This window comes from Lutra lutra, chromosome 16 (assembly GCF_902655055.1).
Source record: "Lutra lutra chromosome 16, mLutLut1.2, whole genome shotgun sequence".
NCBI lineage: Eukaryota > Metazoa > Chordata > Mammalia > Carnivora > Mustelidae > Lutra > Lutra lutra.
The window spans coordinates 51,465,798-51,489,938 of record NC_062293.1 but is presented as its reverse complement, the minus strand read 5'-3'; the positions used below and the strand labels follow the sequence as shown (position 1 = coordinate 51,489,938).

The following is a 24,141-nucleotide window of genomic DNA, read 5'->3' as shown; positions in this document are numbered from 1 at the left end:
ATTACGGCCTGTGCTCTTTTCTAGGATTTCTATGGTTTCAGGTCTCACATTTAGGTCTTTAATCCATTTTTGAATTTATTTTTGTGTATGATGTAAGAAAGTGGTCAAGTTTCATTCTTTTGTATGTTGCTATCTGGTTTTCCCAGCACCGTTTGTGGAAGAGACTTTCTCCTGTTGGGTATTCTTCCCTGCTTTGTTGAACGATGAGTTGATCATACAATTGTGGGTTTGTCTCTGGGTTTTCTGTTCTGGTCCATTGGTCTATGTGTCTGTATTTGTGCCAGTACCATGTTTTGATGACTACAGCTTTGTAATACAACTTGAAGTCCGGAATTTTGATGCCTCCAGCTTTGCTTTTCTTTTTCAAGATTGCTTTGGCAATTTGGGGTCTTTTATGATTCCATATAAATTTTAGGATTATTTGTTCTAGTTGTATGAAAACTGCTGCTGGTATTTTGATAGGGATTGCATTGAATGGGTGGATTGCTTTGGGTGGTGTAGCCATTTTAACAACATTTGTTTTTCTAATCCATGAGCATAGAATGTTTCTCCATTTCTTTGTGTGGTCTTGAATTTCTTTTATGACTGTTAAAGTTTTCAGAGTACGGGTCTTTCACTTCTTTGGGTAGGTTTATTCCTAGGTATTTTATTATTTTTGGTATAATTGTAAATGAGATTGTATTCTTATTTTCTCCTTCTGCTGCTTTGTTATTGGTGCATAGAAATGCAGCAGATTTCTTTACATTGATTTTGTATCCTGTATTTCTTACATTGATTTAGTTTATTAGTTCTAGCAGTCTTTTTAGGTTTTCTGTATGTAGTATCATGTCATCTTCAAGTCCTGAACGTTTTACTTTTTCATGGCCTTTACATTTTTTAAACTTTAATGTCAGTGTCTTTTGAAAAAGATCTTCCCCAATCTTGCTATCTTAATACAGCTGTTTTTCTTTTTACTTAGTTGTAATTTTAGTGTGTATGCTATTTTTTCTAATATTTTAACTTGGTGTATATTATAAATATTATGTAGTTTCTAAGTGATCTTCATTTTTGCTTTTTAATGACTGTGAAATGTTGGCATCCTGTTCCCTGAGGCCCCATTTCTTGAATCATTCCCTGTTGCTGAATAATTAGGCTGTTCCCTGCCCCCTCCTCTTTAAACTAATGTAGATAGTAGTGTAAGGAAAAAACATCCTGATTAATGTAACATTTTCTTTCTGTTAAATTATTTTTTATAGGAATGAATTCTTGGTTCCAAGCATTTTTCTCTCTTCTATTAAGTATCATTAGTTTATAAAGGGATCATGTTAATGATGTTTGCCATCTTTGGTTCAGTGGTACCAATTTTACCGTAACATGAAGCATAAAGAAACAAGGTTCTGGGGATGGCAAGGAGGATACAAGGAAAATAACTAGATAAGCACGTGGGGGTAGATCCTGATGGGCCTTGTTGGAGTGATGTCCTGCTTTGCTTACAGAGTGGGAGCTCACAGAGGTTTTTAAACAGAGGAGTGCTGTGAATAGACTGGTGTTGTAGAAGGTGAACTGGTGACAGTTGGAGGTCAGGTTAGAGAGAGTGAAGGCTGGAGGTGGAGGGACCAGCCAGAAGAGTGTCATGTGCATGCAGTGGCCCAGGCAAGAAGAGGATGGGTTCGGGAGATTGGGACTGACACACATCATTGGCTGTGGGAGTAAATGGGAGGAAGGATTAAAAAATTGGTCTGAGAAGGCTGTTAATAATTCAGATGACTGGGCGGATGGTGGCACTATTAATTGAGAAGGGGAATACGGCAGGAGCTCATTTCATGCCTGATGGTCTCAATTTCCTTTCTAATGTAGAAGAGAGAGTGTGCAGTTTGTGATCCATCTGTGTTTTCAATCCCCTGTGACATAGGGCCCCCGGGAGTGAGGATGAGATGGGGGACTCAGAGAGCAGGAGAGAACTGTGCCTGGACAGGAACAGGGGCTGTTGTTTCTTCCTTTGACACTTTAGGAGAGGAGGCTGGAGCTCGAGTATGTGGGGAGGCAGTGGGTTAGGTGGGACTTCACAGAAAATAAGCAAGTGATAGTCAAACATGTAGATGTGGTTGGAGCTTCAAAGAACATTGAGAAGAAGCCTTACTTGGAAGCCTTGAATATTTCTCTTCAGTTGGTGGGGGAGAGCCTGCCACCATCCTGTGTCCATAGTTTCTTTCACCTAATGCTTCAGACAGGCTTTATGTCCAACAATCAGGTCGGTGCCATCTAAACTGTGAATGAACTTAAGTTTTCTCTGCCTGGGACGCCTGGGTGGCTCAGTCGGTTAAGCGGCTGCCTTGGCTCGGGTCATGATCCCAACGTCCTGGGATCAAGTCCCACATCAGACTCCTTGCTTGGCGGGGAGCCTGCTTCTTGCTTTGCGTTTGTCTGCCTGTGCTCTCTCTCTCTCTCTCTCTCTCTGACAAATAAATAAATAAATCTTTTAAAAAAAAGAAAAAAGTTTTCTCTGCATTACTGGGTTCTCTCTCTTTATTTCAGTTTCCACAGAGCCTGTAGAAACCTCTCGATGGACAGAAGAAGAAATGGAAGTTGCTAAAAAAGGTAAGTTAGAGTTCTTCAGGGTTTTGGTTGGGTTGGGATGGGCTCTTCAGGGTTATTAGTAATAAGTCAGATGGAGTGAATATTTTTTCATTGGAAAAAGAAGAAAGTTCTTCTGCAGTAGTCAACAGAATTTAGAGGTAGAATTGAGTTCTTTATGATGGGGTGGTGCACTCTCAGGTAATCCTGCTGTGCCTTGCTTAAGAGGCCCACTTTTGAGGAATTTAAGATTCTCTGCACAGTTTTATTTTGAATGTCATTTTGTTAGAGAGCAAGTCAACTATTTTCACTCTTCCAGAATAGCTGTGATTCAGTGTTTTGGAGGGTATTTAAGTATAAAGAGAGTCTATATTTTCTATTATTTAAAAGTTGGATTTAAGGGGCGCCTGGGTGGCTCAGTGGGTTAAGCCTCTGCCTTTGGCTCAGGTCATGATCCCAGGGTCCTGGGATAGAGCCCCGCATCAGGTTCTCTGCTCAGTGGGGAGCCCGCTTCCTCCTCTCTCTCTGCCTGCCTCTCTGCCTGCCTCTCTGCCTACTTGTGATCTCTGTCTGTCAGATAAATAAATAAATCTTAAAAAAAAAAAAAAAAAGTTGGATTTAATAGCATGGTTCCTGTCTCCTCAGTTTGTATTTCATAAGGCATTTGGTTATAAATTAGTAAGATTTGCACTGCAATTCAGAGGAGAAGGCATGAACTTTGGAGCCAGAAAAAGGTTTGAATTTTGTCTTTCCTACTCATGGCTGTGTGGCCCTCACCTTATTCTGGAACATTACAAATCTTTTTCTGTTCTTGCTTGTTAACATAGAATAATTTGAAATTGAGGTAAAATTTCTAATAGGATAAATAGGTGGTTTATAAATAAACAGTAGTCTGTGCTTTAAATAAAACAATTTTGAGAAAGATTAGCCAATTCTTTTTGGAGTTAAGTATTTACCTTATTCTAAAGAGAAATTATTGTAAATAAGTTGACCTCTGACACATTTCCAATTTATTTTCTATTTAATAATGAATGATACATTTAAGAGTTGTATAAACCAATGTTACCAAAAATATAGCAGTTTAATGTGTTCTGTGTTGAAAATATATTTTTTTAAGATTTTATTTATTTATTTGACAGATCACAAGTAGGCAGAGAGGCAGGCAGAGAGAGGAAGGGAAGCAGGCTCCCTGCTGAGCAGAGAGCCCGATTCGGGGCTCAATCCCAGGACCCTGGGATCATGACCTGAGCCGAAGGCAGAGGTTTTAACCCACTGAACCACCCAGGCGCCCCTGTTCAAAATATTTTATTTGATGATTATTTGCCGTGATTAGGAAATTTGTGACTTGTCATGATTACAGGTATAACTTTTTAAAAGAGTCACATTAAGAAAAAAGATTCACATTTATTCTCATCCGATTATCAGAATGTTATAATGGAGTAAGGAGATAGTAGCTATATCATAGAGTGATTTTTTTCAGGTAGATATACCTCCATAGGACTGTTTTTAGTCTCTGCTCTTCTCAGTTCTGTTCATGTATCAGAAGGATTTGGAAATGATCTTCCAGTTGTCATTAAGGAAGCTGCCTTCATCAGCCTTGGAAAACTGTTTTCTATAAATTGTTAAATTTGTACTGTAAATTCATGCTTGGATACACCTGTATCTAAAGTATATCGCAGTCTGTATAGCTCTCTGTGTGTACATGCATTTATATACCCATATTCCTTGCAAATATGTATGGCATGTATATATATTATTTGGTTAAAAAGTATCAGGTTGCATAGTTTCCTGTGATGTGTTGTCTTCCCACAAGTTTGTTGATGTTGCTGTTTTTAAAACTGGTTAATTTTTTTGAGGGCATTTCTTGATTGTTAATGGATTGAAGACATGCTGATTATAAATGTAGCCGTATATATCTTTATTTTGTGTTATATCTTATTTTACAAGATTACCTTATTAATTTTTCATCGATATACTGTTTACAAAGACTTAGAAGTGTCTAATCCTCAGTTTACAAGTGTTTGAGTTCTTATTGTGTGTCCGATGTTGTCCTAGCTCTCTGGGAGATACAAAACAAGGATAAAGTTGAGTCCTTCCGTTAATGAGCATGTTTTAAATTTGATTGGCAAAATAGAGCTGTCAGTGAATTTCATGTCAGTACATATTTAAATAAGTATTAAAATATATGAATAAATAATTGAAAACACATTTTTAGTGTTAATGATTTTGAATATTGTAAGTTGATTTTTATTCTTTCTCTTGTTTGCTTTATCAGGTGATTGTTCATTAATCTTTGGTCGTTTTTCAAATATAGGTCTTGTAGAACATGGTCGTAACTGGGCAGCAATTGCCAAAATGGTGGGAACTAAAAGTGAAGCGCAATGCAAAAACTTCTATTTTAACTATAAAAGGCGACACAATCTTGACAACCTTTTGCAACAGCATAAACAGAAAGTGAGTATATCAGAGGTAGTGAATCATTTATTTATTATTATTTTTTAACTGATTTAGTTTTTAACCGATAGTTTCTTTGTTTCACTGTGTTTCTGAGCTTCAAATACTGCTTTTGAGGGAGAGTTCTTTATATCTTGTATTTTTATTTATTACATTTACCTGTGAAGGACGCACTAGTTTCTTGGCACAAGTTGCCTTTTTCTCTGATTACTTCCCCGGGGAACAAAATTCATGTTCTAGTAATGGCAGTTCAGTACTTTTGAATTACCATAGATGGGATTTGAAAAATACAAATATTTTGGATTTTGAATTGAAAACTTTAGTTGGAGTTCTGTTGACCTTGTTGAATGAATTGATAGGGCATATTAAAACCATTTTCTCAGAAAAAGACCCTGAGATAAATAATAAAACCAGAAAGTATAATTTTTTTAAAAAAATGTTTTACTTATTTATTTGACAGATAGAGATCACAAGTAGGCAGAGAGGCAGGCAGAGAGAGACAGGAGGAAGCAGGCTCCCCGCTGAGTAGAGAACCCGATGCGGGGCTCGATCCCAGGACCCTGAGATCATGACCCAAGCCGAAGGCAGAGGCTTTAACCCACTGAGCCACCCAGGCGCCCCCTCAGAAAGTATAAATTTATTGAAAATTCTTTAACGAAGAAGTTCCAGTGCTCTCAGAGTCTACAGAGCTCTTTGAGGATTCCATGGGGCCAAAACTGTTTTTGTAAAAATATTAAGATGTTACTTGACTTTTTTCCACTGTGTTAGATTTGCATGGATGGTGTCAAAGAAAATGAGAGAAAATGCTGGTGCCTTAGCATGAATCATGGCAGGGCACCCCTGTGCTAAATAGTGTATTCATCATCTCGGGCATTTACAGTTTAACAACAAATATGCCAATTTCACTTGTCCTTGGCAAAGCAGTACAAATTAGCTTTATTAAATCTTGACCCTTGAGTACATGTGTTTGATGAAATGAGAAGTGTGCATAAAGCCCTTCGGATCTGTACCAGAATATGCTGGTTATGTCGAGGGAAAGTACTTTTGCAGTTGTTTGAGTTCCAAGCTGAATTCGCCTCCCTTTTTTATGGAGTTTCAGTTTTAATTGGAAAAATGACAGAAAAGCTATGATTTTTCAGACTTGGATCCTTGGCAGACATTTTCAGTTTCATTTCAGAAAATGAGTGAGACTGTCTTTCAAAGAAAGCAAGCAGAAGTATTGTTGCCACTTTTAAACTTCAAGCTTTTAAGCAAAAATTAGAATTTTGGAAAATTTGTCTTCCTCACTGTAACACCCAAAGACTTTTCTGATGAGATCAGTGGTAATAATAACTAATATGATATATATTTTTTTAAGATTTTATTTATTTATTTGACAGATATCACGAGTAGGCAAAGAGCCAGGCAGTGGGTGGGGGGAAGCAGGTTCCCTGTTGAGCAGAGAGCCTGATGTGGGGCTTGATCCCAGGACCCTGAGATCATGACCTGAGCTGAAGGCAGAGGCTTAACCCACTGAGCCACCCAGGTGCCCCCTAATATGATATTTTGATAAACAGTGAAATTATATGCAGATTTGAAAAATCTGTGTAACTCCATAATTTCCAGATGACCAGTTAGTGATTCACAATGGATGTTATGTATGGATAGAAAATGTACAAAATACTTTTTAATACACCAAAGTTCAAGATAGATAAATGGATTTTAATAGAGTACAAAACATTTATTGATATGGTTTCAGATTTCATATTGCAGTTACCCTTTAAGAGATGACTACTTGCTGAATTTTGGTACAATACCAAAGAATAATAACCATGGTCATTTGAAAAGATTGTTAAAATATGCTTCCCTTTTCAACTACATATCTCTGTGAGGCCAGACTTTTTTTTTTTTTTTTTTTTTTGGGTAGTAGGCTCCACACCTAACATGGGTGAGGCTTGAACTCACAACCCTGAGATCAAGAGTCACATGCTCTACCGACTGAGCCAGCCAGGGGCCCCCAGACTTTTTTTTTACACGTATACTTCAGCCAAAATAATACTGTGCAGATTAGATTATATGTAGAAGCACATTTGAAAATTGTGCTGTCTCTGTGAAGGCAAACATTAAAAGAAATTTCCAAAAACATTGAAAAAGCTACTTTTCACTAAATTATCAAACTTTTGTTTTGGAATATAGTTATTTTGTATTAATGTTTTTATGTTGACATGTAATAGGTTTATTGTTATTTTTAAATGAATTATATTTTAAATGTTTTTGCTTTAATTCAAATATGGTAAGTATCATTATATCTGTCTCATGAATAGAACTTGCTTAGGGTCTTGAATGCTTTTTAAGAGTGCTGTATCCTTAGACCAGAACATTTTGAGACTCACTGAAGAAGGATAGAATGGGTAATAAAAGGGTAGATATTTAAATTTGTTAGGGTTTGAACTTTTAGTAAATAAGAGTGTATGAAGTATGACATTGATTTAAAAAGTTATATAGAAAGGACCTTTTAACATTAAAAATGAAGAGGTAGGGGTGCCTGGGTGGCTCAGTTGTTAAGCATCTGTCTTCTGCTCAGGTCATGATCCCAGGGTCCTGGGATCGAGCCCCACATCGAGCTCCCTGCCTGGCGGGAAGCCTGCTTCCCCCTCTCCCACTCCCCCTGCTTGTGTTCCCTCTCTCGCTGTGTCTCTGTCAAATAAATTAATAAAATCTTTAAAAAAAAATGAAGAAGTAAAGGTTAAAAATGTGTTGTGGCAATTAAAAGGGAAGAAAATAAACATAACAAAAGGTCTGCTGACAAGAGAGACTTGACTTTATCAAATACTATTTAAAATGTTTGGGGAGAAAAGTAAAGAATAAATCAGACATGTTTTTAAAAGATAAGTCAGGTTTCGGGGCACCTGGGTGGCTCAGTGGGTTAAGCCTCTGCCTTTAGCTCAGGTCACGATCTCAGGGTCCTGGGATCGAGCCCCGCATTGGGCTCTTTGCTCGGCGAGTAGCCCGCTTCCCCCTCTCTCTCTGCCTGCCTCTCTGCCTACTTGTGATCTCTCTCTCTCTCTCTCTCTCTCTCAAATAAATAAATAAATAAATCTTTTTTTAAAAAAAAAAAGATAAGTCAGGGTTCTCCGGAGAAACAAAACCAGCGGTGTGTGTGTGGAGAGAGAGAGCAAGAGAGAGAATATGAAGATTTATTTTAAGAAATTGGCAAAAAAAAAAAGAAGAAGAAGAAATTAGCTCCTGTGATTGTGAGTGCTTAGATCTGATGGTGAAGGCTGGCAGGCTGGAGACTCAGGAAAGAGTTGCACCTGGAGTCCAGAGGTGATCTGCTGACAGGTTATCTTCTTGCTGGGGGTGGGGAGGTAGAGGGGGAGAGGAGGGAGCCATCAGTCTTAGTTCTGTTAAGGCCATCATTTGATTGGGTGAAGCACCCGCGCCCCCCTCCCCCCAACATTCTGGAGGGTCATCTGCTTGTTTATCTCATCTAAAAAACACCCGCACAGAAACACCCAGGATAATGTTTGGCCAAATGTCTGAGTGCTGTGGCCCAGTCAAAATGGCACATAAAATTACCCATCACAAATGTCTTTAAAACTTCTTGTTCTAATCGTTTTAATTACAATGGAAATAATAGGGACTGTATGCTTCCAGTTTTTTTAGTGTTTTATCATTTTCTTTCTTTTCTTTTTTTAAAATTTGACAGAGAGAGACACAGCGAGAGAGGGAACGGAAGCAGGGGGAGTGGGGGAAGGAGAAGCAGGCTTCCAGCCAAGCAGGGAGCCCCATGCCAGGCTCCATCCCAGGACCCTGGGATCATTACCTGAGCTGAAGGCAGATGCTTAATGAATGATCGTCCCAGGTGCCCCTAGAGTGTTCTGTCTTTTTCAAAAAGGTTTCAAGAAAACATGACAAAATGTCTAATATCTATTAAAATGCAGTGCAAGATACATAGGTGTTACATTTCCATAGGTTTGAATTATTACATTAAAAATTAGTGAGTACTAGGGCGCTTGGGTGGCTCAGAGGGTTAAGCCTCTGCCTTCAGCTCAGGTCATGATCCCAGGGTCCTGGGATCGAGCCTCACATCGGGCTCGCTGCTCAGCAGGGAGTCTGCTTCCGCTTCTCTCTCTCTCTGCCTGCCTCTCTGCCTCCTTGGGATCTCTGTCAAACAAATAAATAAAATCTTTAAAAAAAAATAAAAATTAGTGAGTACTATCATATAGTGAAGGAAATATTTGGAGAAATAGAAGTTGATTGCATGTGAACAGAGGAATGTCACATGGTGGTGGTGAAACACTGTCTCTTCTATATTCATCAGTGGAAATTCCAAACAGCATGGGTAGATATTGGCAAAGAAGGGGTATAGCTTTGACACTGGAAAAATCCCTATAAGAGTGATTATCTGATGCCTAAAAATATTGGAGTCTTCGTAGTCTTTCTAAAGGTTTTTAAAGAGCATGGCCCAGGATTCTCCCCTTGCATTTTTTTTTTTTTTTAAGATTTTATTTATTCATTTGACAGACAGAGATCTCAAGCAGGCTCCCTGCTGAGCAGAGAGCCCGAGGCGGGGCTGGATCCCAGGACCCTGAGATCATGACCTGAGCGGAAGGCAGAGGCTTTAACCCATTGAGCCACCTAGGTGCCCCTCCCCTTGCATTCTTGTGAGGAATGTAGTGATTATTTTGTTTAGCCTCAGAATTTGATCTAACTCTACAGTGGACACTGGGGTGTGCTTTCTTCCTCTTGACTTAGTTACTGCTTTTAGGTTGGATCGTAGCATAGAATTTTATTTTATTTTTTTTAAGATTCTTATTTATTTATTTATTTGACAGAGATCACAAGTAGGCAGAGGGAAAGGAAGGGAAGCAGGCTCCCCGCTGAGCAGAGAGCCTGATGTGGGGCTCGATCCTAGGACCCTGGGACCATGACCTGAGCCCAAAGCAGGAGCCTTAACCCACTGAGCCACCCAGGCACCCCCTAGCATAGAATTTTAACAATCAGGATAGCAATAATTTATTTTCCTCTGTGAGTAGTGTCCCTGGGGTGGGTGTCCTGTAGCTAAAGTCTGGTGAGTATAGGCTCAGTAAGAGGCAGAGAACAGAGCAGTGTCAGGGCTGGGATCCCTAGGTCTGCAAAGACAGGAGACCTTAAGTTTCATAGTTAGCAACATGAGATAAAAATATAATAAATAGCTGATGTCTTACACTTAAATACGTACATGTATGCTCTTACAAATCTGTGATCCCAGTAGAAGAATGAGCAGTTTTATGTAAACACATTGATTGCAGAAGGAAAAATCCCGTTAAAGAAAAAGGGAATTTGTCCTCATAATAGCAAAGGCAGTGACACCGATGATCCGTTGTTGCTTATGAGAGCACATAATTCTTGTTAGAGAAGGATGGTTATTGCAGCATTATTATTTTTTTTTTTAAAGACTTTATTTATTTGACAGAGAGAGATCACAAGTAGACGGAGAGGCAGGCAGAGAGAGAGAGAGGGAAGCAGGCTTCTTGCTGAGCAGAGAGCCCGATGTGGGACTCGATCCCAGGACCCTGAGATCATGACCTGAGCCGAAGGCAGCGGCTTAACCCACTGAGCCACCCAGGCGCCCTATTGCAGCATTATTAACCGCGCAAAACTTTAAAATTGCCTTAATACCTTAAAATAGAATTTTAAATATCTTTTGGTACAGAGTGTTTTTATGGAATTATCAATAAATATAACATTTTTGAAGAACTTATAATGAGTGGGATAGGTAACTACATTGGGCAATCCTAGTTTTATTTACATGTACTATACATAAACATATATGCATACACGCAGATAAAAGACTGAAAAGAAGTGTATCAGTATATTCAGAATCTCTGGCTGGTGCAATTATGAGCCATTATTGTTTTGTTTTTCTTTCTTTTTTTTTTTTTTTAATTTTATTTATTTGACAGAGATCACAAGTAGGCAGAGAGGGAGGCAGAGAGAGAGGAGAAAGCAGGCTCCCCACTGAGCAGAGAGCTCGATGCGGGGCTCGATCCCAGGACCCTGAGATCATGACCCAAGCTGAAGGCAGAGGCTTTAACCCACTGAGCCACACAGGCGCCCCTGTTTTATTTTTTTAACAATTTTCTGTGTCCTCTACATTCTAACAAATATCTTATTTTTGGTAGAAAACAAATGCATGTTATTTTTATTAGAAAAATACATTATTTGAGAGGGAAAAATAGCAAGAGTTTTGTGAATTTTGGCTCTTGGTACATATATGGTGGCGAGTAGTTTGAAAAAAGGTTCAAATATAACTTGGTCAGTTTGATGAGACTGATCCGTCCACACAGAAGGCCAGTTAGTGGTTCCGTAGAAGCAACTGAATATCCACCAGAACAGTTGTCAACAGGCAGCCTTCTTGTTCAGTGTGTGTGTATCCGTGTTCTGTGTTATTTCAGATGTGAGTGTTCCTTTGTTTCCTTTCAGCTATTTAAATCATAAATAATCCAACGCTCTTTTGCTCCTTCAGACTTCACGAAAGCCCCGTGAAGAGCGAGACGTGTCCCAGTGCGAAAGTGTAGCTTCCACTGTTTCTGCTCAGGAGGACGAAGATATTGAAGCTTCTAATGAAGAAGAAAATCCAGAAGACAGCGAAGGTATCTTAAAATCTTAAATTTAGTTGCAACTTCTACTAGTTCAAATTACCTAATTATTAGCTTAGTCATTTAAGAATTGCTTCATTAAGGAAAGAGTATATTCAGTATTTTCATAGAGACCTTATGCTTGAGCACAATGTATTTATTCATTCAGTCAACAAATATGTATGTAGCACCTGTGATGGTCTATTGTTACAACCAGAAGATCTTTAAAATGGCAGTTCCCGGGTGCCTGGGTGGCTCAGTCAGTTAAGCGGCTGGCTCTTGATTTTGGCTCAGGTGGTGGTCTCAGAGTCGTGAGATTGAGCCCCACAACGAGCTCTGAACTGAGCATGGAGCCTGCTTGAGATTCTCTCTCTCCCTCTGCCCCTCCCCCCCACTCACGCTCGCTCTCATAAATAAATAAATAAATAAATAAATAAATAAATAAAAAATAAAAATAAAAATAAAATTTAAGAAATAAAATAAAATGGCAGCCCAGCATCAGTACGCTGTCTGTGCATCAATGTCACTGCCACCTGTATGTGTCCGGTTAGTATCATTGATTCCGTTTCTCTTTATTGCAATGAGTTTGATTTATTTCTCTTCTTAAAATGACTCACGTATGTCATATTTATGTTTTTGTTTAAAAAGAATTAATGTTGCTAGAACCCCCGGTAGAAAAGAATGTCAACCCAAGAAACATAGACAGAAATAAAATCCTTTTTGTTGCTTGAACAAGTTAATGACCACTTCCCGAAAAAGTAAATATTTTCTTGAGTTTTTGCTAGTTAAAAGTTCCTAATTCATTTCAATTTGCATTACTGTTAAAGTTTCTGTAGATTTCTTTTGTGAATTGAAGTGGGAATTTTCTTCGAAGTGGGAATTTTCAGCGATTTTAGTAGCTCTTTATATATAATATCTTACACATGTTCATACGTTGTACACACAAATATTTTCTCCATCTCACTCGCTTTTTGTTTTATTTTAAATTACCAGAACTTAAATTTTGTATGTAATTAGAGCTGCTTAAATACATTACTTTGAAGACACTCCTATTTTAAGCTGAGGAAGTTCTATACCTTCCAGGAGTTTCAGAAACAGTAGATTTCATTTTATTTTTTTCTGCAAGTTGTTGTTGGCTTTGAACTTAAATTTTGTTTTGATTGGGTTTTGGCTTTGAACATTAAGTAGCTTTTTTTCTGTGAGGTTTTGTGGAAAATGAGGCCCGTGTGGCAGGAATGAAGAGAATACTGGAGCAGCAGAGTTTTGGTAAGATTTGGCTTTTAAAAAGCTCCCTCTGGCGTCGTTGTAGAGATTGGTCTGAGGTGGAAGATAGGGAGAGTTGCTTCTGGACTACAGGGGCAGTCGAGCAGTTGAACACAAGCGGCTGGACTCGGGATGTTTTTAGAGAGAAAATCTGTGATACTTGTCTGCATAGGATATGGGGATTAAAGAGAGGAGAAGTAAAAGATTATCCCTTAGAGGTTTCTGGTTTAATTAGTAAAAAACAGAAAAGTCCACGGACTTAGTCTAGTGTAGGAAATACTGAATTTGTGATTCCTTTGAAATACCTGAGTAAAGATGTCAAAGATTAAAACTATATTTTATATCAAGTGAAACCAAGGATGTGGGGGAAAGGTCAGGGTTACAATGTTAAGTTAAAAGTCCATGTAATGTTACTCTAGAATTTTCCTATCTAGTGCAGTACACACTAGACATATGTGGCTATTGAGCTCTTGAAATGTGGCCGTCCAAATTGAGATGGGCTGAAAATGTAAAATGTAATCAGATTTTGGAGACATAGTACCAAAAAAAGTAAAAATCTTATTACTAGTTTTCTATATTACTGTATTTCCACATGATTACATGTTAAAAAGATAGTATTTCAGTCCTGTTGGGTGAAATAAAATACGTTGTTAAACCTAATTTATCTCTTTTTATTTTTTTAATGTGGCCACCGGAAAAATGAAAATTTTAGGCAGATGTAGCTCATATTATGTTCCTGTTGGATGGTGCGGTTTTAGACTGTCAGACCTCCTGGGTCAAAGGAAAAGCACGCCACAGGCTGGTAGAAATAAACCAAATACCATTTTATGGGAATGGTTTCTTGTTTAGTTTTGGTTTTGCATCTGTTTTCATTTTTCAAATTTAATATAACTTTCATTCATTCATTCATTCATTTATATTTATTTATTTAAAAAATGTTTTTAAGAGTTCTTATTTATTCAAGTAATCTCTACACCCAGTGTGAGGCTTGAACTCACGACCCTGAGATCAAGATTTGTACGTGCCAGTGATGGAGCCAGCCAGGTGCCCCTCATATAAATTATTTTTAGATATTAAAAGCTCTTATGCTTTCAGTTTCAGAAGGTGAGGACCATTTGACCTCTCCCCTTTCATGCTCTGTGAACAAACACTCTAGCTTCCCAGTGGCTTTAAGACTTCACTGAGGCCATCTAAGGAGTATCATTCATCCCAAACAACTACTTTCAAGCATGGCTTCTGTCACCACCTGAAACATGTTCATTATCAGATTTTTATGCTGTATCATTATCTTTAAGGTGCTGAAAATAGTTCTGATACAGAAAGTGCTCCTTCTCCTTCACCAGTTGAAGCTGTCAAGCCCAGCGAAGATAGCACTGACAATGCAACTTCTCGAGGAAACACCGAACCTGGGGCCGAGCTCGAGTCCACCACGGAACCCGCACCCAGTGCATCTCCCTCCTCCGCAGCTCAGAGTGCAAAACCCGTGGAAAGTGAAAGTGTGGAGACACAGGTGAGCGACAGCATCCCCGCGGAGGCAGCAGAGCCGATGGACGTTGAGCGTCAGGAGCACAGTGCTGAAGTGCCTTCCGTTATCGATCTCCCCATGACGACCAAATCAGACTCTGGAGACGTCGAGATGAGGGCACCGGAAAACAACCCATCTAAAGTCGAAGGTGATACCAAAGAAAGAGACCTAGAGAGAGCCAGCGAGAAGTCGGAGCCTAGAGATGAGGATTTGGTGGTGGCCCAGCAGATAGGCGCCCAGAGGCCGGAGCCCCAGTCGGACAATGACTCTAGCGCCACCTGCAGTGCGGACGAAGATGTGGATGGAGAGCCCGAGAGGCAGAGGTGAGATTCGCTCCTCTATGATTATCCTGTGCTTTGCTCTGGAGGAGGCTGACTGAGTCACAGGGTGCTGGCTGCTGGGATTATTCTCGTGTGAATAGCGGCAGCTCAGAGGTGGTTCCACGTGCTTTTAATACTGGGTCATGAAGCCGTTCGTCTGTTTCAGTAACCGAGAACAATTGTGCGATCGTTCGTTTCCAATGAAAAAGATAATGCTTTTCTACACTGGTTGTTACATGCATTTCATATGTAGCGAAGAAGGGGCTTTCATCTAACAAAGTTTGTGATCTGAGCCCTGGATGACTGCCATTCCTGGTGTCGGAAGTGGTAGGATGTGGTGGTGAAGGCAGAGGCAAGAGGCATTGGCTTGTTTGCGCCAAGACCATACGGCCTCAGAGCAAGGCCTGCTGTACCTGTGTATTAGATGATAGAAAATGTTGACGGGAGAAACATGTTACGTGTTCTGAAAATATTTTAGCATAATTTAGATACAAGATTGTGGTAATTATATGATCACTTTGTATAGCAGTTAAAATTTTAGATTACTAATTTAAAATATATATAATACAGATTAATATAGAACTACTTTTAGTCATTAAATTCATAATATAAAAATCTATCCTACCTTTATGGTTTTTATAAAAATTACAGTAATGATGACAGTAAAATTATAGGAAGAGATACTGCTTTATTTAATATATGTACTTGCCTTGGGATTTCCTTCTCCATGAAAGAAATAGAATCACCTAGGATCACAGTAGAACATTTGATTGGTACACATTCTAGAAATGAATTTGACTAAAATATCATTTAATCAGAAACTCAATTCAACTCTTTTTTTTCTCCCCCCGACCCTGACCGCCCACTTTTTAATAAGAAAGAGGCAAATAAGCCACTCAGCGGAGAGCCAGATTCTCTTCATCTAAGATGAGGATTGTCTGTGTTTTCCACTATTGGTTTTAGTAACTTTATTTATAAATGAAAGAAAAATTAGGATGATGGTAATCTTAAAGGAGCAACATCTTAAGAGCTGAACATGATAGTAGTCTTAAAATTCAGAAATTCCTTGTAAATACATGGTGGTCTTTGAGTAATGCTCTGTGTCTACATCACATCCAGACTGTTAAAATAACACTTTCACTTTTTTTTTTTTTTTAAGATTTTATTTATTTATTTGACAGAGATCACAAGTAGGCAGAGAGGCAGGCAGAGAGAGAGGAGGAAGTAGGTTCCCTGCTGAGCAGAGAGCCCGATGTGAGGCTTGATCCCAGGACCCTGAGATCATGACCGGAGCTGAAGGCAGAGGCTTAACCCACTGAGCCAGCCAGGCACCCCCACTTTCACTTTTCTACATCTTTAATACTGTCTTTATTCTTCACGTTAAATGTTGTTTTCTTTTATACATTCTAATTTTCTTATCAGTTTGTATTTTTTAAAATGTTCGTCTTCCCCCCAATAACATTGGAAAGTCTGATCCAGCCTGAAAGGTATGGCATTAGTGTATGATCCCCCCCAGTTCGCATACTGGGTGTCGCAAACTCCAGTGGAGGTGCTGAAACTGAGTGAAGCAGGCAGAGTGTAGGATGGTGGGGGCTGTGGGGGACAGAGCAGCATGTGCCGTTGGAAAGGGCAGCTGCTGCACGTTCAGCATGCGGATGCCGCGTGGCATGCTGTTTCTATGTGGCCATTTCTTTCCATTCTTGGTGAGAAACCAGGAGTCTGGAATTTGGGGTGAAATTCTCAATTTTAGAATGGTGGTGGGCAGATGTTTGAAAAAATAGCCTATGATCCTGGCAAAACATCCTGTATCAGGTAATTAGTTCAGAGTCCGGTTAGTGGTAGATTAGGACCTAGTATTTTATAATGGAATTTATTCAGACTGGATGGTTAGATGCAGATAAATTTCAACCTATAAATCAATATAATCTTTACCTGGGAAATTAGCATTATAGGTTCCCCTTTTCCTTACTGTTCAGATATCTTCTAAGGTTGATGTGTTGTGTGTGCACATACATATTAACTTAGAAGGAATTATGATTAGGGGTGCCTGGGTGGTGCAGTCTGTTAAGTGATGGATTCCGTTTGGGCTCATGATGTGACCTCGGGGTTGTGTGAGCGAGCCCTGCATTGGGCTCTGTGCCTAGCATGGAGTCAGCTTGAGATTTTCTCTTCCTCTGCCCCTCCCATTTCCTGTTCTCTGCTCTCTCTCACTCTCTAAAATAAATAAATAAATCTTTCTAAAAAAAGGAATTATGATTATACATTTAAAGTCTTAAATATGAATACATTAATTTATCTTTTTTTATTGCCAATTGCAGACTGTTTCCTATGGACTCAAAGCCTTCATTGTTAAACCCCCCTGGATCTCTGTTGGTCTCATCCCCAATAAAACCAAATCCACTGGACCTGCCGCAGCTTCAGCACAGAGCTGCCGTTATCCCGCCAATGGTAAGTTTTCAAAGTGAGTAGAGAAGTGAAGTTGAGAAACAAAGACCTTCAGAGATGTTTCCTCTCTTCTTTAATCAGTACTTGATTTCTTGAAAAAATTATGGTGCAAAACACACAACATAAAATTTATCCTCTTACCTGTTTTTAAGTATATGGTTCAGTAGTACTAAGTATATTCACGTTATTGTGAAATAGATCTCCAGAACTTTTTCATCTTCCAGAAGTGAAACTTTCTTCCCATTGAAGCACAAGGCTCTCTTTCTCCTCCCACCAGCTCCTGACAACTACAGTTCTACTTTCTGTCTCTGTGAATTTGGCTAGATACCTCATATAATTGGAATCACAGGGTATTTGTCTTTTGTGACTGGCACGTTTCACGCAGCATAAAGTCCTCAGGGTTCATCCAGGTGGTGTCATAATCTCCTTCCTTTCCTTTCGAGGACTGAGAATATCCCATTGTATGTATATGCCACATTTTGTTTAGCCATTCAGTCATTCGGCTGTTTGCTTTTTCAAATGGATTCATTGTGATGGTTGACTGAAATGGTGATTTCCATTTCAGGGGGAAAAAAAAACCCACCAAAGAAGTATATAATTCTTTAGCCATAAATATTTGTAAGCTTTGTTTTTGTTTTGTTTGTTTTCCTATAAGACAGTAGCAGAATTAATATATAACTAGATTTTGAACGTTTAGAATGAATTCTAGAGATTACGGCTAACTTCAGTATACAATTCCAAATTTAGTTTTATTTACATTTTACTTGAGTAATCTCTACAAGTTTGACTCTCTTTTGACACTGAATTCTAAACTAGGGTGTTGCTCCTTTACTTAGGAATGTTTTCGCTCTTGCTTCACTAGAGAGGATAAAAATTTGTTCTGTCTCACATGATAATTGATAAAAGTGTGTGCTTATGATAGACTCCAAAAAAAAATCATTAAACATTTGTTCATTCATTGATTTACTCAAATGGACTTTTATTAAGTGTCCGCCCAGTTCAAGACAACATTGTTAATGCTGTATGGAATATTTATATATTGTAATCTTTAACTTCAAAAAACAGAGAGATTGCTCTTGATAGTGAGACATAGAAAAATATATAATAAACTCAAAGTGGATTATAAAAATGTGATGATGCTCTGTTAAGTTTAAAAAGGTAGTATGGTCATTTCAGAGGAAGGAGAGCTTCCTTCTTAATGAGACAACTAAAGAAGACTCCGCATAAGAAATAATATTTTGGTTGGACCAAAACAGTTCGTTTGGCTTTAGAGCAAAAGGAGGAAGAGCCATGTTTACATACAAGCCAAAGCACAAAGGCAAGAAAATTCTGTGTATGTTTTGGGCTCAGTGAAAAATTCTACTTATAGTGTGAAAAACACTGTGGAAGTCTTTATTTAAATAATAGGTTCTAAAAAACTCAGATCTCTACTCTTCCCCAGAATTTTTTGTATTCGTGAAGTAATGGACTGTGTTAGAGGCTGTTTATTTAGTATTGAGCCAAACAGGTTGGGTTCTTTCCTTCCTGAAATGAGAGAGACAGAAAATAACAAAACAGCCATATTATTGTGGATTGTGCTATTGTAAGCGCTGTGTTCCCTGAAAGAAAGAACCAGGGCTGCCGTAAGGAGGAGAATGGGGAGGGACGGTTAAGGATGGCCTGTCCAAAGAGGTAACATTCTACACCCGTCCTGTTGTGTTAGTGAGTTGGTTGTGGGAGGTGAGGCGAATCAGGTGGTCTGCTGGGTTTGTGGTCTCAGCTATAAAGGTTCCGTTTTCTAAGACGGAGGTAACTGAAGAAGCGTTGAATGTAGGAAATGAACAATTCTGTTAAATGCTAGTTTAGAGGTGCTTTGAGATACCCGCGTGGAGGTGTTTGGTAGCCGTGCTGTGAGTATGGGACTTGGAGCAAAGGTCTTACAAATAGAAATTGATGAGCCATTAACATATAGATGACATTTCAGTGTGCAGAAGTGGTGTGCATACCTAGAGAATCTAGAGGGGAGGGCTAGGTGTCAGGGCTGAGCCACCAGGGGTTAAACCATCAGAAGTTAAAAGCAGACCGCAGTGTTTTAATTTCTGATTTAGATCTCTCTTATCGCAACTTATGTGATTTATATTGTGTTCTGAAAGTAAATGTTCAGCACTTGAAGTATTTCATACTTGAAGATTAGTTTGACCAAAAAAATGGCAAAATCCCATCAACCAGTATGTTATAGAAATAAGCATTATTTGCAACAGAGGGTCTCAATGTTATGTCAGTCATTGGCGTATTTAGATTTTTTTTCTTCCTGTAGGTTTCCTGTACCCCATGTAATATACCAATTGGAACCCCAGTGAGCGGCTATGCCCTCTACCAGCGACACATTAAAGCAATGCACGAATCCGCACTCCTGGAAGAACAGCGGCAGAGGCAAGAGCAGATAGATCTGGAATGCAGGAGTTCCACCAGTCCCTGTGGTGCCGCCAAGAGTCCAAACAGAGAATGGGAAGGTGGGTAGAACTATCCCCGCAAAGCATTTCTCTGAAGGGAAACAAAACTATACTCCTGAGTAGTGTCCTTTGTGCTTTGTAGTTTAACTGCGTGTCTGTTGATTAATTCCTCTCGTCCCAAGCACCGAACTCCTTTAACCTGACCTCGGTTAGACTTTCGAGGAATGTTAGTCTTATTGACTACTCACAGGCAGCAGCAACATTGTAATGGTTTTTGTTGATACAAGTTTTCTGGTATTTATCTCTCTGATGAAAGACTGTAAAAGCCATCCTTTGTGCTCCATTCATCTGAGTTTTCAGAGTAAGGGAGAATTGTTATCCTGTCCTCCCAGTAAATCACATGTAACCACAGGGTAATACTCATTCTCATTGATATGATGGGAGACAGCTTTGTGTATTGTGCCGGTTGTACCCTGACTCACCCCTCACCCCAGCCTTCACCACTTGTGTGGCCAAGGACAAGTCTCGAAACTTTCTTTTAGTTGTCTCATCTGTAAAGTGTAAGTTACAGATCTATTTATCTGTTTCTGTATTTCCATCTTACTGAGATTATGACCTATAAGAAAGAATCAGCATTCAGTATTGTTCCGTAACACATGGCTCAGCATTATTCTTTACATAATATATGTAATACATATGTAATTTATAATAATAGTGTACAGTGCATATGTAGTATAATAGATACCACAAAGGTACAGTTATCATTGTTATGTCACTGTTGTTATTTCAAGTGACAGATTCGAGTTGTGCATGCTTTTTTTTTTTTTAAGCTTTTTTTTGTTTTTAAGTAATCTCTACACCCAACATGGGCCTTGAACCCACAGCTCTGAGGTCAAGACTCCCATGCTCCACCCGCTGAGCCAGCCAGGCACCCATATGCATTTTCTTTCTAGTTGGGCATGATAAGCTCAGTTTCTTTAAAAAGGTTGTGGGGTGAGGGATGATTTCTCAGTTGTAATACATTCTTTTGGCATGGTTAAGAAATGGAACACGTGTTCTGGTTGATAGTTGACTTATGCTACAATATGCTTAGAATATAAGACTATTAAGGTCTTCGTTACTATGGTTTAGTTTTTTTGGTAATGATTCAAAAGACTCTTTGCAGTACCTTACACAGATAAGTAAGAACAATTAGCTGTAGAATGTCATGCATTTCAAGGGCTATTTAATATAAAATCAGAACTGTGGTACTTAATGGATCTTGACCACCACCACCTTCTCAATGCCCCCCCCCCCCCCCGCCGTTTCACCAGTAATGAGTTATTAGTTATATGGTACCCTGAACCTCTTATGTTAGAGTTTTAAATACAAAATTGCTGGTGTTTTAAGTATAAATCTTATGCTCGTAAAAATGTGAACCAGAGTAGTAATACTCAGCAAGGCTGGGTGTATCATAGGTGCCAAATGAATATTTCCTGAATGAAGGTAAAAACACTGATGGTTTGGGAGCTTTTAGTATATTGCACAGGGAGAATTCTTAGTTGCTAACTCGGTAATTGACGCAGTGTGTACTCAGTAATTACATGTTGAAGGAATAAATTAAATGGAGTATAAATGGACTTAGCAGAAGTGTTTGTCTTTTGAGCAGTCCAATTATGAGAAAATCTGTCATGATGAGAATGATAAATTATAGAGTAATTTAAAAGTCTATTGATGCATTCCTTACATAAATGATTTAGAGTAAGTGTTGGGAGAAGAACTAAAACCTAGAAAAAAGTGACATTCAAACGGTATTTGCCAGAGTCATGCTAAAGCTGAACATTATTTAGTTAATATCTGGATCATTCTATAATATGCGTATCATATGGTTATTTTAAGACCTCAGTATCTTTTCTTAATCTACTTTACGAGTTGGGTTGTATTTGGAAACTGGAGAGACTAAATCAGGCTAGATCCCAAATTCTGAGACTCTAAACAATGAACTGCATTTCTCTGTGGTCAGTCACATTAATCCATGTGGTTTAGATCAGAGTGATAGCCTAATTTTTAATCATAATGCAGTGGTCTTAAAACCATACTGTAATTATATTTTTCATTAAAGCCATACTGAGATGTTTATTAATATGATACCAGTTTGACTGTAGAAACTGGGGTGGTTTACATTTTATCTCAAGGTTAAGTTTTGTTTTAGCTCATGTAGTATGTTTGTGTAGTTATTTAACCAAGTGCCCGAAGACTCTCCTGAATTTATAGCTATCCATAGTTCAGTGGAAAGGATTATTTCCCTTATACTTAAACATCTCCCTTGTATAAGTATTATACTTTCACTTATATTGCTTATATGCATAATGTTGGATACAAATGTTTCCAATGCAACATCGTAGAACAGTTTATAGGATGTTAAATACAGTGAGAATGTTTATTTACCTGTAAACCATCGCCAGACTGGCATAGTTCACTTGAATTAGGACATGGTTTTGACTTTTCCCTTCATGGTCTCGTTTAGAAAGTAACAGGCAGCATCTGTTTGATTGCATCGTAATGCTAGCGAGCGGCACAGTTACTCTAGGTGTACCCTTTCTAAGTGGCATAAGCCTTTCCATCTGAAGAAATACCTAGGAAAAACCTGAAAGAACAGTTGATTTCACTTTCCAGGAGCATTTACACAAGGTAACCCCTACTTCAGTGTGAAGCCTTTTCCCTGGAGTGAGGGAACTCAAATGTACACACGTAGGGAGAGTTAGAATTGAACTTCCAGTTCAGGTTTAACAGAATCAGTTCCGTCCAATTAGGAGTTAATCCTTCTCTGCAACTAAATTTAATCTGTTTATTTTCTTGTTTATTTTTTTCAGCCTGAGTACATGATGATTTAAATACCTTTAGAACCATCTAAAATTTCTGCTTTTCCTTTCTTTTTTTTCCCTGCTTTTTCTTTAATACTACCTTGATAAGACAGTTTCCACATTATTAGAAACTTACTGGAAATGGTAAAACAGTCACACAGAATTTATAATAGTATATAATAATAATAATAATTTTACCATGTTAAATTATCTAGAAAGGAAGACATGATTTTCTTTTTTAAGTTGGTTTCTTTTATAAATCTGCACAGCATTGGAACACTTAATCTAATTCATTATATTAATATGTCTAAGAAGGGAAGAGTACCATCATCTTTTCTTTTTTTTTGCTAAAGATTTTATTTATTTATTTGACAGAGATCACAAGCATGCAGAGAGGCAGGCAGAGAGAGCAGGGGTGGGGGGGGAGCAGACTCCCTGCTGAGCAGAGAGAGCCCAATGTGTGGCTCGATCACAGGACCCTGAGATCATAACCTGAGCCAAAGGCAGACGCTTAACCCACTGAGGCCACCCAGGAACCCCGTGGAGTACCATCATCTTGATGGATACCCCAGAAGCATCTGAAATTCAACACTCAGTGCTTCAGGGAGACATTATTGCCATGTGGGGTTTTAAAAATTTTTTTTCTATTTACTTTTTTTGTTTTGTTTTTTGTTTAGTTTTGTTTTGTTTTGTTTTGCCGTGTGGTTTTGAGATCAGAGTCAGACTTATGCTGCTGATAGCAGACCTTTGTGGCAAGACAGTGTGATTCTTTTAAGGGTCAGTTTCCTCATTTGTGAAATGGTGTTAATAATCTCAGTGGTCATGAGGTCTCAGTGAGATAATTCATGTAATTCACATTGCTCTGCACAGAGTACAGTGTTAGCTTGTATTACTAGAATTGTTTCTGGTTTTTATTTTTTTAATTTTTTATTTTATTTTTTTGTTTCTGGTTTTTAAAAATACCTTAGTAAGGGGCACCTGGGTGGCTCAGTGGGTTAAAGCCTCTGCCTTCGGCTCAGGTCATGATCTCAAGGTCCTAGGATCGAGCCCCGCATCGGGCTCTCTGCTCAGTGGAGAGCCTGCTTCCTCCTCTCTCTCTCTCTCTCTCTCTCTGCCGGCCTCTGCCTACATGTGATCTTTGTCCTTCAAATAAATAAATAAATCTTAAAAAAAAAATACCTTAGTAAGCTGGAGAACTCTTTATGCCATCTTCCACTTAATAGTGAAATGCTAGAGACCTTCTCTTGGGATAGAAACTGTCAGGTTCCAACTACTACTTACTGTAGTGCAGTAAAGAAAAAAAGAAAGATAGAAGTAGCTATTTAAAGGGAGAAGACAAATCTTTGTTCACAGGATAAGATAATCTACCTAGAAAGCCTGTAAGAATCAACTGAAAAGTGATTAGAACAAAAAGGAAAGCTCATTAAGTTTCTCAGGAAAAAATGTTCTACAGAAATCCACATCTTTCTTTCCTGTAGCTCTGCAATAATCATTTATACAAGTAAACTCACGCATTGAAAAAGATGGCTTTCCTAGCAAGAAAATGTAAAGTACCTACAAATAATTTTTAGCAGGGAATGTGTAAATAAGACCTGTATGAAAAAGACTAGATTCCCCAGAAAGCTCATTATTAATAGAGCATCAGGTCTCCTGTATTCATAAATTTAATGCAAGTCTAATGAAAATTCCAGTGACATTTTGTTT

General features: G+C 38.6%; 1 protein-coding gene across 18 annotated transcripts in view; it reads left to right on the top strand.

The window, feature by feature from the left end:
* Window positions 1–24,141, top strand: part of NCOR1 (nuclear receptor corepressor 1) — a 154,367-nt gene that overhangs the window by 87,438 nt on the left and 42,788 nt on the right. For 11 of the 18 annotated variants that reach the window (XM_047709183.1, XM_047709184.1, XM_047709188.1 and 8 more), the window contains 7 exons: window positions 2,515–2,577; window positions 4,868–5,007; window positions 11,498–11,624; window positions 12,813–12,875; window positions 14,168–14,720; window positions 17,036–17,165; window positions 19,459–19,654. In XM_047709183.1, coding sequence (XP_047565139.1) covers window positions 2,515–2,577; window positions 4,868–5,007; window positions 11,498–11,624; window positions 12,813–12,875; window positions 14,168–14,720; window positions 17,036–17,165; window positions 19,459–19,654 — 1,272 coding nt within the window. The remainder of the gene's footprint in view (window positions 1–2,514; window positions 2,578–4,867; window positions 5,008–11,497; window positions 11,625–12,812; window positions 12,876–14,167; window positions 14,721–17,035; window positions 17,166–19,458; window positions 19,655–24,141) is intronic. The other 7 variants (XM_047709197.1, XM_047709200.1, XM_047709193.1 and 4 more) reach the window with 3 other exon arrangements.